This window comes from Heliconius melpomene, chromosome 21, assembly GCF_056956725.1.
Source record: "Heliconius melpomene rosina isolate 202511_hmr_F chromosome 21, ASM5695672v1, whole genome shotgun sequence".
Classification (NCBI taxonomy): Eukaryota; Metazoa; Arthropoda; class Insecta; order Lepidoptera; family Nymphalidae; genus Heliconius; species Heliconius melpomene.
In genome coordinates, this window is record NC_140409.1 from 2,531,675 (window position 1) to 2,550,475 (window position 18,801).

Sequence of the window (18,801 nt, forward strand, 5' to 3'; positions counted from 1 at the left end):
TAAAAGATGAAACGACACACACTTGACTTCATGTTTTATTAATCGCAACATCGATGTTAAAACATCGATATTTTGTCTGCTAACATCGATGATCATCGAAAATCGATGATCATCGGGCATCCCTAATGTATTGCAGACAAGAGTATGTGGAGTGACAATAAATGCTAAGATTAATGCCAGGTAAACGAAGCATAAAACAATTTTTAAGTTAAAAAGTAATAATAATATTAAATTATTTTTTTTGGCTTACATTCAAGTCATCATGTGATATATCTAAAGCATATCCAAGATCTTTTCATGTATTAGGAGAACCTCTGATGTCAATACTCAAATCACATGTATTTACTTATATATAAAACTTTTGCTTAAGTAATTCCTAAAAGTAGATTGAAATATTTTTAATCATTGTTGCAAAATTTAAGGAAAAATATTTAAAATTTATTTATTTGACTTTGACATAAAAATTACAGATTATGAATACTTACTGTCACATGAAATATTTACTGTGTGTAAAAATTTGTTATCATCAAAACTTTGCAGGAAAGTGGTCCACCCTGTCCTACGTATTATAAGGGTAAGTAACTAAGTTACTGCAAGATTCTCCATCAATTGCTGTAATTAGTTACGAGTATTCTAAGTGAATACTGATTACTATAAATTAAAATATTACGCTTTGGAAGTATATAAAACGTTATTAAAATAATCGTTATTATATTGTGGCACTTGGAGTAAACAATCTCAATATTTTATGCTGGTTTCATGATAAAATTAAGTTAATAAGAATTATGAATTAGTACATCTATGTGCAATTTTCTATAGAATGTCTGTTCAGTTTGAATGTTTTGTAATAACATAAATAAACGATCTTTACAGATTATCCTATAGCTGGAATCTTAAAAAACACCATAGTTATAAACAGTAATGGATAAAAAATTATCATTCACGGAGTTGTATGCTATTTATAAGAAATGGGTAATTAATAATCCAGGAATAGTAACTGATGTAGAAACTGTTGCAACATGGTCATCCTACTTTGTAGCGGGTAAAATAAACAAATCACCAATTATTTCTGAACTTGTTTATTCATTATCGAAATTATTGTCCCTATTTAATGACAGACTCATAAGAGAAGCTTATGGAAGTGAATTAAATAACTATGGTTTACAAGAGCAAATAAAAATATGGCTTACTGTAATCCATTATTGTGAAGTATTTGTAGAACTTGTAGTTAAAAACAGATGGGGTACAAAAGGAAAATGGACTGCAACATCTTTACTTCAGATGTTCAAATGTGCTTCGGCCATTGTGTTATTGTATAGATACAAGGAGATACCTATTCAACATCCACCTATACCAGCTTTACAAAGAAAAAAGTTTACCGAGAGTAAAGATGTAGATGAAAGCTCTAACTCCTTTTTTACCTTAAAAAGGTCAGGAAGAGTTGTGAGGCGTGTTGATGGAGCACCACCTCTAGCCTTGAGAGACTGGCAGCCTTTGAAAATTAAGGAAGATAACATATCACCATCTATTGAAGGGAAAGATTTGTTTAATGCAGAATTATTGCATATTTTAAAACCTCTGGTGCACCTTGCAGCAATGAGAATATTTGGAAGCAAATCATGGAAACAATGGCTAGTAGCTTTAGGCATTGACATGGCAAGTTTTAAATTATATAATCGTCACATGGATAATTTAACATATGAACAAAGATTAGAGTTAAGCCGGAGAAAACTTGGATTAATTCTATATTCGCTCCGTAGTCCTATGTACAATGGTTATTCTAAGAATGTTATTGAAAGTATTTTAACATCTGCATCCAACAAAATTCCTGTGCTTTCATTTATATGCAGCCCTATCATTCAATATCTTAACCACTGGCAAGATATTTACTTCTACATGTGGGCATCATAGATATTCAATTTACTTGCGTTTGAATTATTTAGCAGGGATGTTATGGAAGTAATATGAAATTGTATGTTAATCAGGAATCTGAAATAAAAACCTGACCATGACCAAATTCAATATAAGAGTTTTGAGACTTAAATGCAACTAGGACGATGGGCCTGTCATTTCAGCTGGCTGACCTGATACTAATCTTGATTCACATGTAAATGTAAATTCTACTCTAATACTCTAATGTACTGAAATTGTTCAAATCTAATCTGAAATAATTTTATATCCAACACCTATATAGTATTCTTGTATCCATATCTGCGATGTTATATTCATAGCATTCCTGTTATTTAGTTTGTTTAGTTTAAGATTCAATCTAATTTAAAAATATTGCACATAAAGATATTTATTTTAATAATGCCTTAACAATAGTATACATATACATAAATGAATAATAAATAAGTTTCATGAATTAATTGTTATTCAGTTTTAAATTGGCTTTCAATTGCTTTGTAAGAAATCATTTTAGTGCCTCTTAAAATCTATGTAAGCATTATAAAAGTAGAATATGTTATATAAAAATAAAATAATTTGAAAATAAAGACTGCAGCTTTAACGCAACAGTCATCTGCTCAATTCTCATGTCTCAAAAATGTCTAAACATTAGGTACAAGAAATAGCATGAAGCTAAAAAATACTTGTTTTTAAACATTTTTATTAGGAACAATTGCCAATAATGTTTCAATTGCATATAAACTTTGTATATCTTTTCTGTGAAATTACAATTTTGGACTTGTGTACTTTTTTCTGGACGTGAATAATTGAAAAACAAATCTTCAAATCATGACAACTCCAACTAAATGTTAGACATATACTATAAGGATATATTTATGTTAATCCAATTACATAACATTTAATATTATGTGAAGGGTATTGTGGTTTCATAAGTTTCAAGTTGTTATTTAATTATTACTAAGGATGTGGTTTCTAGTGTTTAATTTACTATTTTAACAAAGGGATATTTGCTTAGAATTAAAGGAAATAAATATGAAAAATATTTGTTACTTCATAGTCAGGGTTGTCACTTGGTGTATTTGTATGTAATATAGTAATTTTCTCTCACAAATTATTGAAATATAAATATTTTTTTATTAATCCAATATTCTTATGTTATAATCATCTTAATGAAAATAAAAAATAAATGAAGCATTTCTTGTGTAAATATAAAATGACAAAAACAATATTATCTTTTAAAAGATAGTTACATATACTCCATTTATTCCATTAAGTATAATTCTACACTATATGTTTTAATTTTTTTAATATATTATGTATGTGATATTTATCATATAACTTGGGAATAATAAAAAAAATATGGCACATTTAAGATTCTTTATTTATTGATAATTTCAATACAGTTATAATAAATGATAAAATTATACTAACATCCAAAGGTTTATCAATCTATTATTTCATCGGTAAAGTATAGTAACAACAAGAAGATATTCATACATTTGCATAAAATATAAGTTATTGATTGACGAATGCTTCCAAAGTTTCATAATATATAATATTCTTTATTCAATACTCAATAATAACCAGCGAAACAAAATAAACTCTCACAAGTAAACTTTATTTGAGATTTCATTTTCTCTCACAAGTAAATAAACACTTAAATATAAAACCTAGCTAATTCGTGGTGGAGGCCCTCGTGGCGTGTCACGGGTTCGATTCAGACTCAGGGGAATGAATAATATTTCATTTCCTGTTATCAGAGGATAACAAGAAAAAGCACGGCATTGAGGTCTACCACTTATCACGCAATATCCCGAAATTTATCATTTTAGGGAACTAAGTGTTTTAACAGTGAGTTTCCTCTGCCTATCCTGTTATAAGCAAGATACAAAAAATGACATTTCATCAACGATAGTAATCAGATATATGTACACAGTATGCAAAATAAATATAAACAATTCCTTAATGCATACTTTAATTTTATAATAATCAATATTTTGTACATAGAAATATAACATTATCTTAATTAAAATGGCCAAAAAAATACTTTTTACTATAGTAGGCAATACTTATCAAGTAAACTATATTTAGTTTCTAATAAAATAGCCATGCCTAAGAAATTATAACATAAAACGATGCGATAAATTTATAATGACATATATTTTTTATTAAGTATTATAATTTATTGCACATAGTGTCAAAAGATAATAATTTACATATTTTTTAAATATAATACATAAATTGCATTTTAAAAGTACAGCGAATTTTCAAAATTATATTTTATATCATTTAATATAGTAAATAGTTTACTTTGATTATATATAAAAATAATTATACAACAGTCTAAATATATAGGACGTTTGTTTATAAAAGTTTGTTTTTAAAATGTAAATCATAAGTGATTGTATTTTCATTAAAATTATACTAAAAATAATCTTTAGGACGATTATTATAAGATTAGTTTTATATCAATCATCATTTTTACAATAAAAATTACAATAATAAATGCATAAAGAAATCAGATATTTTGCCACAAAAACTAACATTTAAAAATATTAAAAAACAAAATTAAATTCGATCGAATAACATGTTTTATTTGAAAATATATAATATAGAAGTAAGTATATTGAACTATTTAATATTTCACATTCTCTTATAAAGAAATCTTAAGTTTAAACATAATACGTGATTGAGCATTTTACTAATATATACAGATAGTAAGTCTTCCGTGTTTCAGTGTTGACGTAATGTACGTAAAAATTGTAATTAATAAGATTTAAAATGATTTATTTAAATGTACCTTTATGGTATTTAAAAAAGAAAAGGAAAAGCAATGAATTTTTATATAAGCTTCAAAATTTCCGCTGCTATGGGCACAATGTCTTTTAGAACATTCATAAATTACGTCATGAATTCCCCCCTTTTGACCCCTTTAGTGTGACACATGAGTGTGTAACGTCACACATTTTTATAGATTCAATTTTAAATCAAGAAATTATATAATTAAAACAGCAGTTCCGAAATTGTATATTGTATTTTAAAATGTGATGTCACATTCGCCAACGCCATCACTTCCTTAACGTGTGACGTAATTTATGAATGGCCTCTTTACCTCTTTTAGGGGACCTTTCTAGCTTTCACTTCACTATCTAAATGTGTAGAAGATAAAAAAAACATTTTTATTTAATTTTATATTCCTATGCACGTTTTAAAATCAATTTAGTTAATATGTAGCAATCAAATCGATTCTTTAGGCTCTTTTATTAAAATTTTCTACTTAAATAAATGATTTATTAAACATTAATTATAATTCATAATGGCTACCAACATTTATGTTTTAATTAGTATTGTCAATAGTATACTAAAATGTTTCAATGAGTTTTGTTGATAGGAAGATTAGAAGTAAAAGATCAGGCGCTAATACGTGAGATAAGTATTGTATAATTTCTTTAAGGCTGTAGAATATCATATTTCAGCAACGTATTCATTTAATAGAAATATATGAAATGTATTTTTATTAGTTTTACCAAAATAGTAATACGAAAAATTACATATTCTTTTATTGAATTTGAGAAAATAATTTAAAATATTTTTATTTCTTTACGAATAAGGATTTATAGGCGTCTGATTTTAGATGTGATAGAAAATAGTTTTTTGTTTTAACAACCATTACAAATTTTGTGCCAGTCTTATTTATAAATAACCTAAAACACTACTGTCGATTGGCACCCTAGTCTGTATTGATTAAAAAATTCAAAGAATTATTCAATACGGCTCTAAAAACAAATGATCGCGATTAATGTATCTATTATAATGAAAGTTTTATTTTCTTCTTATATTTAAAGGTCAGAAATATAAAAAAAATACAAATAATAACAATATAGGAGGAAGGCTGTAGTGTAAAATAAGCTGCAACAAATTGACAGTCGATTCGAGTGTTAACCTAATTTAGATATCAACAGCATATTATAAAATATTCTTTGAAAATGACAACAGGTAAAAAGTTGGAATATAAAAATGTAGTTATATAAGCGTAATAGTCGAGCACAATATTTGGGCCGTCTATAAATTTACATCACGACTTTCATGATATTATGTTGACAGTTATGAGACATCCCTACCTTATTACAATAAGCCACATTTTTTACAATTTTACATCTAGAAAATATTAAATTCAAACAGCATTTCTGAAATAATTTTCGATCACACAAATTTCGTGTTTTCATGATGTGATGTCAAAAAATTTAGGATACCTCCTCACCCCTATTAACGCAACTATATGTGACGCAAATTTATAGATGGCCCCCTAATAATAATGTTTGAATTTTTAGTTTAGACTGCCAGAAAGTGAAATGAAATGCATTTCTCCATGATAAATAGAAACAGCTGCTTCCAAGTAAATATCTTGATAACTTGGTTTTTTTTAATGCTGGCCTACATTATTGATCATCCATCTTATGGCCATATCAAGTGATAAAATATATTATATTCTTATAGTTTTTATAGAATTAATAATATATTGTGTAGCTCCATTGTATATTACTTAATACATATAAAAGAAAATAATACTTGCTCTCCTTCTTTGAAGCTTAACAAATATGTACATGTTCTTTCGTGAAAATAGCTTGAATGAAATATAGACATTAAAATATTCAATATAATGCACGTATCTTATAATGTATCTACACAAGCAATATGACGAATACAACTTCGTGGAACAATAATTTAAATGACATCAAAATTACATACTTCAACTATTGCAATAAAAGGGGTAATATTTTTGTACTACAAACGCATAATGAAGGAAATCAAAACATTTATAGAGTGAAAATCTATGATCTACTGATAATTGCACATCAGCAAATTTTGTTGCATTTTTCTTTTTCTGTTGCCTGAAAGAAAAAAAAAGGTGAATCAAATTAGTCAATATATACTAATATTATAAAGCTGAGGTGTTTGTTTTATAGAACGTGTTAGTCTCAGGAACTACTGGTGTGAATTGAAATTCTTTTTGAGATGTGTTCTCCATTTATCGATGAAAGCTGAACGCATATTACATCAGGTTAATCAGTTCGATGTATAACACTGCACCTGAGACCAGCTAACTCTTTCTAACTCCAATAATATATCTGTTTCTTTTGAACAAACAGTAAAATAAAAGCGTTCATGACACAATAGAGTTCTTCCTTTTCTTTTCGCACGTATGATATTAAAAGCAAATACAAAAAATTTCGCCGACGACGCCCTCAAAAAAAAATATGGGATGGATTATTTTATCACAAACAAAACGATAATAGTGAGAATGTGAAAAGATGAAAAAAAAAATTAGCCAAGGTTGATTTTGGTAATTTTTCTTATACTCTGTTCTAATAATTATTAAAAATATTCATGGGACAGTTTAGAAAAACGCTGTCAGGTTCATCTTGCCACATATTGAAGAAAATATAATTCGCTATGCCATAACACAAGTCACTGAGCAGTCAATATTATAAAATTGTAAAGTTTTTACTAAAGAGCACTTTAATCTTTGTACGATTAAAAATAACTAAATAAGATGAATACCGCTTTAAATATCAAAAGCAAAAAAATGTATAAAAAAAATTATTTGATCAACTAACCAATACCAACCAATTGTCTTTAGTTATTTAGCCAATCCCATGAGTCATCATCGCGCTTCTTCTTGATGGTGATGCTCTTGATATCCGGGGGAGGGCTCGAAACTCCAACTTGGGACAGATCGCGAGAGTCCAGGTTGTTACGCGCCGCCACGGATGGCACTATGCCGGGTTGAGTTTGTTCATTCCTGAAAAATGTATTGGTAATAATAAAATAAGTGTTAAGGAAGGCCCAAATTAAGAGGGCGCCGAGACAGGTGGGTTTTAAGTTGAAGTCCCATTCGCAAGAACGTTTACATCTAGTTTTCCTGGGCTAGGTCAAAATTGTGCAACTTTTAGTTTCATACACTATAAATTCGCAGACATTTAGATTCGAAAAATTCAAAATGCGACGTTGGGTTCTGCCACTTAACATACAAGGCCTCCAGAATTCAACCATAAACGGGGAGCGGAGTGTTTTAACACTAGGCTCCTTCTGCCTGGGTAGGATTGCAGGGTGGCTATATGCCAGATACGGCGTGAAAAAAGAACTTAAATTTACGGAAAAAAATATTTGTATTGAAATTATAAGACAGAAAAAAACTACTCTAACTACTACTACTCTAAAAAGAACTCTATTTGTGTCTAGTTTTCATAGTGCTACACGTATCCGGAAATTAATCTAACATTATTGTAACCCTACATTTAATTACAGTTGACATTCATCGCTTGGTTGAAAACCTTAACGTTAAAACTAAATGTAAAAGGTAATGGCAATCTATAAATATCCTTCTGAGCTATCTAGGCTAGAGCTTAGTTGTTTAATTAGGCCATTCGTCCCTGGCCTCCCTTTTTATACGTTACGAGTAAGCGAACTATGATTGAATTTGCCATTTGCATCGCCCGAGCTAAAGTAATGAGTATTTATATTTTATCTTAATATGTATTTTATTGTTATTTAATTTATATTTAATACTTAATTTTTTGTTGTTTACTTAAGCTAAGTGTAAAAAATATAAAACAAATAAAGAATATTTGATCGATATTGATGGACACAAAAAAAATACTTTAATCTAATTTCGACTTGGCAAAACCCAGATGCAAAAACCAAAACGGAAAATCACATACAAACACACATAACCACATATATTAATTTATACAAAAAAAGTGTTAATCGACATTTAGGAAAGAAAAATATTTATAAAAATTGAACGTAGCGGGATTTGAACCCGCGCCTCTCGCAAACCTTCCAAGCGCTCTGACCTACTAAGCCAGACTTAGGTCAGTCACACGGTCACACAACAAACCCCTTACCTAGTCTTAGTAAGTGAGATTGAACCAACTAATCAATATACATAGATAGTTTCCTCAAACAAATGAAGTTACTGTTACAATCGAGAAAGTAATTAACCTTGGCTTGTCGTTGATTAATGTCATTGCAGTGCCTATATTGCAATATTTCTAAACTTGTTGAATGTTTCACGTTAACCAGTGATAATAACCAATGATTCTTTTTAAGACTTCATGGGTCTTGTAGTAGTAATTATTAATTAATAGTAAGTATTAATTAATTCTAGTCGGGTTTAAAGTTTTTAAGTTTTTTAAAATATTATCTTCTTCATGAAAGATATTTATGTCATAAAGAAATCCGAAGGTTATGACTCAAAATTAAATAGCTACAGATTTCAAAACTTGATTGAACTAAAATTAAATAATATTTAAGAAATAATTTTATGTTTACAATAAAACTATATGTAACTGTTAATTATTTTTCCGCTATTATTAGCTAAGAAAGAAATTAAGAAACGATGCATCAATGTATACCATTCTTTTCGATCTCATTATATATCTCATATTACAATCAGAGTATGGGGATGAAATAGAGTATCCTCTCAAATAAAGATCTTATACTATGGAAAATTGTTTTATTTTTTGTAGGTCCAGGAACCTTTAGATACTTACTTACATAAATAAATAAGATGTATATTTACATTCCCTTTGGAAGCTATCAGCATTAGGTAATGGATTTTCTTGGAAAAATAGATTCAATGATTCCCATAAAAAAATATTACTTTTTCTATTAGAAAAGTATCGGTTCGCTACAAAACATTTTTTTACTTGACCATAATTAGTATGAATATAACGCGACGTTGAGTTTCGGCACTCAGCACGCAATACTTCGAAAAATCCGGCGGATAATGGGGAACTGAGTGTCTTAACACTAGGTTCGCTCTGCCTACCCTACATAACCATAATACTTATATAAAGTAACTTAGCTATAATTTAAAAGGAATCGAGGACGCGAAACTAATTTAAAATGGCAGCTCCTAGAAACCGTTCAGTCGATCAGACCGATCTATTACCTAATTGAGGCACTGTGCAGAACAGTGCACAATCGTCGGTTAACTGATGTCGAGATGGATGCTATAGGTGTCGCCACTGATCTAAATTGGTTGATCGGTTCAAAGTCATTTTGTACTTGTGTTGAGATTTCTCGGCATTGTGATATAAATGGCAAATAAAGAACAAGTCGAAAGAAATTTTTTCGTACAAGACATTCTCTGCTGTACTAGACATTGCATGTTTGTTAGTAAACAAACATGCAATGTCTCCAGAATTTGGTGGCAAATGGGTAGAGGAGTGTCTTAACACTAGGCTCCCTCTGCCCAACCTGCTACATGCGAAATATAGCGAAATTAAGCTAAAAAAATCTACCTAAGAACATAAAATTGTATATAATTTAAAAAGATTCGATTTATTAATTGCTCTGCATAATTTCATAAAATTTACTATTTAAATGTTTGTTTCTATTATCTAGTCGCTTTAATTTTCTTCATAGATATTCATCAATCTAGCTATCAATATAAGAAAATGTTATCACAGCTGCTCTTTAACCTACTTGTGATCTGATTTGCTTCAAAAATCGCATACTTATTTTAAAATGAACTCCTTTCCCTTCTAAAGATGATCAGGAGATTTTTAAATATTTTTTTTAGTTCTTTTTTTTTAATTTTTCGTATATTTCATTATATTTAAACCGCAAAACTCTTATTAACTATATTAATTAGACAAATGTAGGTCATATATGTTTATAGTGCAAGTTACGTTATCAAGTAATACACAAATACATACATTGCCACATCACCGTAAGATTAACGTCTCATACTCACAAGTTAAAAATATTAGATTTAATTTGTTAGAAAAACAGATAAAATACACTATACTAATAAATTTGTTAAATAATTTCGTGAACATCTTTTTAAATTTGTAACTGATAAAAAAGCTATAAAATATTATAACGTAGTCACTTAGAAAATGACACTAATATAATTGATATTATATTTTCATTTCTCGTACTAAAACACTAAATAATATCCACTAACCATTTGGAATAGGGCTCAGATGTGGAATTCTTCATGGCGCCATAGCCCGTTGACCGGAAGAGGGTGCTCGAGTTGCTGGCGCGGCGCAGTTCACTGGTGCCGCCCAGGGAGCTCCACCCGCCGCGGTTGTTCACCTAGAAACCGAATTCACCTCAGGGAATGTCACCTTACTAAGATGTTTACATTTTTAATTTAGTTTTCAGTTTTCTTTAATTTTGTATCGAAAAATAATGGTAACATTTTAAATAGATTAAATGTGTAATCCTATATCTTATAAAACAAAGTCGCTTTTCGTGTCTGTCTGAACTTTCTAACTCTTCTTCTTCTAAATTACCCAACGGATTTTGATGCGGTTTTCACCATTAGGTCGAGTATTTCTCAGGGAAGGTTTATATATAGTTTATTACTTGTACATTCTTATGTAACTTAACATAAATACGATAAATATGTATAAAGTCCTACCCGTTATAGACTTTCGCGCATGCGTACCTACTAAAAAATCCTGGCTGTGTAAAATAATTGGAAAATCCTTATTGAAACTACGAAAATGCGGGTTGCCTTAGGGTTTAATTAATTTTCACATTATCTTAAGTGCTTTGCAAACATACATTATATGAATAATCCAGTAGTAAAAGCGGGCGAAGCCGCAAGAGGGTCGCTAGTCTTATATAAAACTAAAAACTTTATTTTTTTTTAAATTTGTTCAGACGTAATTTTTTACGAAATATACCTAAGTACTAAATAAGAAAAAGTAATAAGAGACGAGATAACTTAAAAAGTGCCAACTAATATCGCTTACTTAACATTAGCTCAATAACTTTCTGAACAACTATGACAATATCGTATTAGTAGCACCTTAGAGACACACAGCTAAACTTTCAGAATAGATTAATTTAGTAGCGCTTCTATATTCGCGTTCATTTAAATAGAAACTTTTTTATTAAATTTGATAATGGTTTTATTTTTGAGTATTATGATTACATTGAAATTTATAATAAAAGATATATAATTCTCTCCGTTTTGTTATTATTTAAGCATTCTAACCGTTTATGTTATAATCAATGAAAATCAATATATGATTAATTTTCACTCTGTATTCTGCACATAGTAGGGGAGACTGAGGGAACCCAGAAACCTAGAATTAAAACACTCCGTTCCCCATTTTCCGCCGAATTCTGGAGGCATTGCGTGTTGAGCGGCGTAACTCAACGCCGCGATTGGCCTCATTACCAGTGTAATGGCAATCGAACCAACCTGTCGCGTTTACAGTCACACGCTTGTGCCGCTGCGCCACGACTGTCCTCACTTTTCTGGCGAGTGACTGTAATGTATGTAATGCAACAGGTTGTAGACTCGATTCCTATTCCAGAAAATGAAATATTTGTTATTTTTATTTCGTCGCTCTGGCAACGAGGCAAAGCGTGGCGTTGAATTCCGCCAATCAACACGCAGTTCCTCCAGAATTCGACAGTTAATGGAAGTGATTCTCAGTTTCCCTCTGCCTACATCGCTATACAGAAAAAGGAGAGACGTCATGACGAAGTGACATGACGTAGACACGATTGTGCGCTTAATAATGACAAAAGAAGAAGATTCAACAAATTATAAAACACACATTTAAAAGTATTTTCTCATTATCTTGATCTTGTCAGACATTAAGGTCATGCTATGAAAACAATATATTGTCATCGGATCCGAACACGTGTGTGAAAATAATGTTGCAAAATTTTTTCACATAAATTTATACGAAATACAAGTCAACCTGAGAAAAGCGTTTTGAAATTCATGTATTTGAACTTCATAACACAAAGTGAGTCATTAGATTTTGCAGCGATCATTTAGAAGAAAATAAGAAGAAAGTAGAAAACAAATGTAGGCGCCGCTCTAGGTCCTTGAAGTAAGGGGTACTATTATTATTATTTTCAGTTTCACGCTGTATACCTCACATAGGCACCTCACGTAGGCAGAGGGAACCTAAGTTAAGTCACTCCGTTCCCATTATGACACTTCCATCCGTTGAGTGCAAATATGTGATGTAGGTACTATATCTAATGTCAGAAACAAAATGGTAAAGGTAACTTTGAAAGATATATTTTACGCGGAAATGAATTCACTACCCTAGGCGTAACAAACAACGAACGCTTAGGTATGAGTTACGATACAAAACAAATTAGAAATAAATATTTATTGAAATTATTTGATAACTATTACAGTTCATATTTATTCAAATTTCCACGACAATAATGTACTTGATGCATAACTCGGTGCATATTCAGTAGAAATTTGAGATAAGCGCATGTCAGGTAAAATCAATACATTTAACATACAACGTGTGAGGTCATTCAATGAAATTTATACAAAGCAAAATTATATTAGTTTCGCAAATTAAACATAACAAATTTTATAAAATACTAGCGGCCCGTCCGCGACTTCGCCTGCGTGAACTACGTTATTATTAATTTCTGTTTCCATGATGATGTACCTACGTCCTATAAGTGACGTCCATGCAAAATTTGAGACTCCTAGCATTTGTATTAACGAAGTTTCATACAAACTTTCGACCCCAAAAACAACCCCTTAGAAGTCGAATATTGCAAATTCCCGTCTTAGCGAGCACCTACGTCCTATAAGTAACTCCTATGCAAAATTTGAGACTCCTAGCAGCACTTGTAGTTTCTGAGATTTCGTGATGAGTGAGTGACCTTTCGATTTTATATATATAGATAGAAGTAGATGGAAACTGCGTCTGTTAGCACTAGTGGTTTCGACGCCTATTTAAATTATTTTCGTTTCCCTGCCACATAGACAAAGGGAGGTTGGGAAGAAGTGTCTCAATAATAGGTATCGTCTGCTTACCTAATGCGAGAAAAGGAGTAAAGATGGAAAAAACGGAATGTCTCAATTGTTATTTAAGTACTCTCTAAGCACTACCTGTTAGGTATAAACTAACAAATGACCTAATAATAAAAATAGGTTACTATTTATAACAACAAAAAACGTTTGAGGGTACAATTTTATATTTTTCTATTTTTGCTTTACTAATCTGAGTATAAAATATTATTAATTTATTAATAGACAGTCATTAAGTTATTATATAAATTATGATAGCATAAAGTTAAAGGAGAAAAATGGTCTACTGGTCTACTGGAAACTATATATTATAGTGAATACTTTAAAAGCTTATAATTGGGACGTGCCTCAAGCTACAATCGAGAGTATTGAATTCGATTTTTCTATTTTTTTTTAAATATAATATATATTATCTTATTAATATATATTTTTATTCCAGAGCTTTCCTTTCGCTGGGTAGACACGTGATAAGTTACCCCAACTTAACCCCTTTTACAGTGTAAATTAGCGCAACCGAATAACATATGAACCAGCAACAATCGCATAGTCAAACAAAGTCTACACTGCGCCAGTACCAATAAAAAACATCAATTTTTCTATTCGAATAAAAATAATGTATACTATTTATATAATTCAGAATTGAAAAATAAGAGTATAAGAAAATATAAAAATAAATGTACACAGTAGTTTAAAATGCAAGTTCCTTTTTAATATTTTCTTCGCATAACACAAAGCCCCTTTGCTAATAACCGACGTTTTGTAGAGAACATCCTAAGAGTGCTCGAAAGCTCAAGTAACAAGGTATCTCAGCCGTTGCGAGGTATCTTATCGTATCGTAAAGCGCTTACCGAGGACGAAGGAAGGCATACTACACTGATCTCTATTTAATGATTTGTATCATCTTAGTAATAAATTATAGTAGGACAGTATAGGACGTAGGGTAGTATAGGACGGAGTGTCAGATTTCTCTCTAACTAGTTCCAACTCTGCTATGAATTATACAGATCAATAATAAATTATAATACTTTTGGTACGACGTCACGACTTTAGGCGTAAATATATTTTCTTAATTAATTATTTTAGGCCGTTTTGGCGCAGCGGCAAAAGGGTGTGACTGTAACGCTACGGCTGTGGGTTCGATCCCCACTCGAGGAAGTGAAATATTTATTTACGTTTATACTTCCATTTCTTCGCTCTAGTGTCGATTCAAAGCGCGGCGTTGAGTTCTGCCACTCAACACGTAATGCCTCTAAAAACTTGGTGGAAAGTGGGCAACGGAGTGTCTTAACACTAGGTTCCCTCTGCCTACCCTGCTGTGTGCGGGATACATCGAGAAGCTGGTTTTTAATTTAATTAATTTTATTTCAAAACCACTATTTAACTAAGCTATATTGATTTTTATATTTGTAGGTAGATCAGAGTTAGTATCAGGCGCACGATTTATATTAAATGTAAGTTAGTGTCAGAGATTAATGTACCGAGTGTCCTTTATTCGTATCGTAAAATAAGAACGAGCATTTAACACTGTCATCGCACTCTACGTTTAATTACAATTATGTCAGAGACTTTACTTGCGCATAGGTTGTCTATATTCTGAACTATGAGGAATGAAATGAACGAGAGTTAGGAATATATCAATCTGTTAATAATCCACTTTCTACAACTAGTATTGGACTGCGTTAATAAAAACCACACTTTATGCTAACTGACCAGTGAAATTTACTTAAATTTATTTCTTTAATTGAACCAACACTCGTTGGCCACTTGATTGTTTACAGCCACACTTCGCAATTACAAACTCAAAATCGTAAGTTCAAACATTTGTCAAGTACAAGTAGTCCCTGCAGAGAGCATAAGAAACAAATATTTTTTATGCATATCACACATATTTAATTTTATTTATAAAAAAAAATATTTTATGTGTAAAGTTAACCTTACTGAAACTTTATTCAGTAGGTGTTCTAGTATTAAAAAAATATTAAGAAAATGTATAACAATTTGAATGCAGCGGGATTTGAACCCGCACCTCTTTAGGTAAAGATCCCGCTACGTTAATATTTTTATATATATACACGTTTTCTTAATATGTATTTTTCTTTCCCAAGTGTATAATAACACTATTAAAAAACGTTAAAAAATATATTTGTCTTGTTTTGAATACTAAAACATTTATATAGTGATGTACCATTTCTCTTTTTTAAAACAAAATCAGACATTCACTTATGTATGAGGATGAACCATAATTCGCAGGGTAAACAATAGGCAAGCAGTAGGTAGTTTCAATAAAAAAATATATTAATTATTTACGCTGTGGAGTGTTCACAATTCGCATTAAGATTAATTAAATATTCCGAACGTCGAGTGATATTCTATCAGGAGTGGGAGACGAGTGGGCGAACTATCGATCCCGATTCCAAACTATTTACAAGGGTATGGGGTGAAAATCAAATATTTGCATTTCAAATTTTATTTTGTTTTCAGGAAGAAATACTTCCTTTTTATAGCTTCACGCTGAATCTCACATATAGCAGTGTAGACAGAAGGTAGTTAGTGTTCCACCCACCACCAAATTGCGAGTGACGTGGCGGAACTCAAAACCGCGCATCGTCTTATTACCAGAGCGAAGAAATGAAAGTAATTTATTCCCCAAATGGGAATCGAGCCTACCATCGTCGCGTTTACAGAAGAAGAAGCTACATTTTATAATACATGATAAATATATATTATCATAACATCTACTAAATCTGCAACAGCCTCGAGACTATTAGAAGCTGGTAGTGATACCATGTTGCTGAGCATAAGCTCAGTGATATAAACACATATAACTATACTATCTTCCAAGAAATCTTATGTTATGATGGAATTAGCTCATAAAAGATTTTCGTTCGTAATTGTGTTACATGAAATAAATATGGCAAATATAACAAAAAATTACAAATATACTAAAAAAATTATACACTTTTCCCTTTAGGAGCATAGTCACCTAATTACACAATGTTGTAATTCAAGGTATGCCTTAATAAAATATAATTGATATAGCAATTTATAACTTATCATAATAATATAGCACCATACTCTTAAATAGATTTACCTTGTCAGTAACAGTGGACGCCATCTCTGATACTTTCTGGGTAGCGATTCCTCCATATTTCACAGCACTCTCTGTTGCCGAGCGGGCGGCTTTTGATACAGATGAAGCAAACATAGACCAGCCCTGACATAAATAATAGAACACATGCTTTAGACATGGGGGGAAGTGATGAAAATAAATAAAAATAAGCCAAAAATAAAACATTCATACATAAATATTATAACATACAAACAAGTCGCCTCGGGCACCTTCAATTACAACATAATTGTAAATATATTTGTGTTATAATATGGAAAAATAAATATTGTCGAGGGAACATTAATAGAGACAATAAAAAGTAAAAAAAATTCTATAAAAACTTACCGTTGCTAGTGAAGCAAGTGTGTTGTCAACAATTTCATTGCCGCTGTGCATTGGTGACATTGGAGTTGACTGAGATTGCTTGGGACAATTTCCAAATCCTGTATACCGTCCACTTCCATACTCACTGCTTTAATTAAATAGAAACAACAATCAATAAAACTAATAAGTGGGATTCATCCCACATATATACATATAATTACAACTGAAACATTATACATAAATATGATAAGTAGAGAGGCCAATTATGGCGCAGAGGCACAAGTGTGTGACTAAAAACAAGAAAGGTTGTTTGTTCCCATTCAATTTAATATTTTTGTTGGGCAAAGCATGGTGTTGAGTTCTTCCACTGAATATGCAATGCCTCAAGAATTTGGCAGAGTGTCCTAACACTAAGCTCCATCTGCCTACACTGCTACATGTGAGATACAATGTGAAGCTGGAAAAATAACTAAAAGTGTAAACTTACTGGTAGCTGATGTTATTATCAGAACCACTAGTTGGGAAAAAATTATCTCCTGAAGAGTAAAATGTTTGAGATTGACTCCAGTCAGAAGGTCTTTCTATTACTTCTGGCTTATAATCTGAAGGACTCCAATCATTACCCTCTGCTAGGGCTGTGATCTAAAAAGTACTTACAATGTTTATAAAATAAAAGCATATAGAATATTATTAAAAATATATATATGCAAATTCTATATTACCTTCTGGCGGTACATTGATGCAGCTTTAGTGTTATATTTTTGTTGTATCTTCATATCAGGCCTATAGTCAGGTTGACTTTCAAAAAATGTACGGGCCTTCAGATTTCCCCCTACCTATTTAGTGAAATACAAAATTTAGAATCTCGTAAAGTAGTAATGAAATTATTAATAACAAATTTATGAAAGGTAGAATATTTACCATCATCTTTTCTAATTCAATGTCCTTCCATTTATCCATTGTAACAGAACGAACAAATGATAAGTGGACTCCAAGGCTGCGATGAACGCCTGAACATTCCAGGCAGATCCAAATACCATAAGTCACCGATACCCATTGCGGATTTAGTGTACCACACTCAAAACATTTCTATTAAACAAATAACGTGAATAAGAAAAACATATTGTGTTACATGAAATAAATAAAAAAAAAATACATACGTGATTTTCATCTTGAGTACGTATGAAGTTTAGTTTGCGACGGGTACGCGGCGACGCCATTTTCAGCAGTAAGAATAATTTAAAACAAACACACAAATACAAGGAAGAATAAAATTGAACCTGTTCGATCAATTCACAACAAAGTACCCGTACACGTCCTCAGTTAAAGCAAGTAATGCTCACACATTATAGCTCAGCTCCGGTACGAACGATGCGAACGTCAGTTCGCAGTTGTCGTTTTTTTACCAGTTGGCAACCAAAGATAAATAGAATTTTACTACAGACTACTAATATTATTATACAAAATTTGACAATTTTATTATAGTAGAAATTAATAATTTCTTTTAATAAATGGAGAACTATTGTTGAAATGCTTATTAATCATAGTAAATAAAAATGAGAATAGATAATACCGTACATCTGTTTTATAAAACCGTACATCTGATTATAAATCATATAAGTGTTGTAATATT

At 30.8% G+C, this 18,801-nt stretch overlaps 2 protein-coding genes across 4 annotated transcripts; one reads left to right on the top strand and one right to left on the bottom strand.

The window, feature by feature from the left end:
* The first annotated feature begins 470 nt into the window (after positions 1-470).
* Positions 471-9,422, top strand: Pex16 (peroxisomal biogenesis factor 16). Its single transcript, XM_085206229.1, has 2 exons — positions 471-574; positions 874-9,422. The coding sequence occupies exon 2, from the start codon at positions 922-924 to the stop codon at positions 1,909-1,911; it is 990 nt and encodes a 329-aa protein (XP_085062355.1). The 5' UTR covers positions 471-574; positions 874-921; the 3' UTR covers positions 1,912-9,422.
* ArfGAP1 (ADP-ribosylation factor GTPase-activating protein 1) lies at positions 3,272-18,588 on the bottom strand. Of its 3 annotated transcripts, none has more exons than XM_085206227.1 (9): positions 18,329-18,588; positions 18,090-18,257; positions 17,891-18,004; positions 17,656-17,810; positions 17,190-17,313; positions 16,827-16,949; positions 10,886-11,019; positions 7,537-7,711; positions 3,272-6,800 (listed from the first exon to the last, which is right to left on the bottom strand). In XM_085206227.1, exons 1-8 carry the CDS (start codon positions 18,386-18,388, stop codon positions 7,546-7,548), a joined length of 1,044 nt encoding a protein of 347 aa, XP_085062353.1. In that variant the 5' UTR covers positions 18,389-18,588; the 3' UTR covers positions 3,272-6,800; positions 7,537-7,545. The 3 variants fall into 3 exon arrangements, with proteins under 3 accessions (XP_085062353.1, XP_085062351.1, XP_085062352.1); XM_085206225.1 differs by having other exon boundaries at positions 17,190-17,316; positions 18,329-18,587; XM_085206226.1 differs by having other exon boundaries at positions 7,527-7,711; positions 17,190-17,316; positions 18,329-18,587.
* Positions 18,589-18,801: the final 213 nt, after the last annotated feature.

Bases quoted from the DNA above. Each gene is read 5' to 3' on its own strand.
- Pex16 (XM_085206229.1), top strand. From the start codon at position 922: ATGGATAAAAAATTATCATTCACGGAGTTGTATGCTATTTATAAGAAA.
- ArfGAP1 (XM_085206225.1), bottom strand. From the start codon at position 18,388: ATGGCGTCGCCGCGTACCCGTCGCAAACTAAACTTCATACGTACTCAA. The intron at 18,005-18,089 runs GTAAATATTCTA...TTCACTAAATAG, and splicing joins TTGAATTAGAAAAGATGATG to GTAGGGGGAAATCTGAAGGC. The intron at 16,950-17,189 runs GTAAGTTTTTAT...TATTTATGTCAG, and splicing joins CACTTGCTTCACTAGCAACG to GGCTGGTCTATGTTTGCTTC.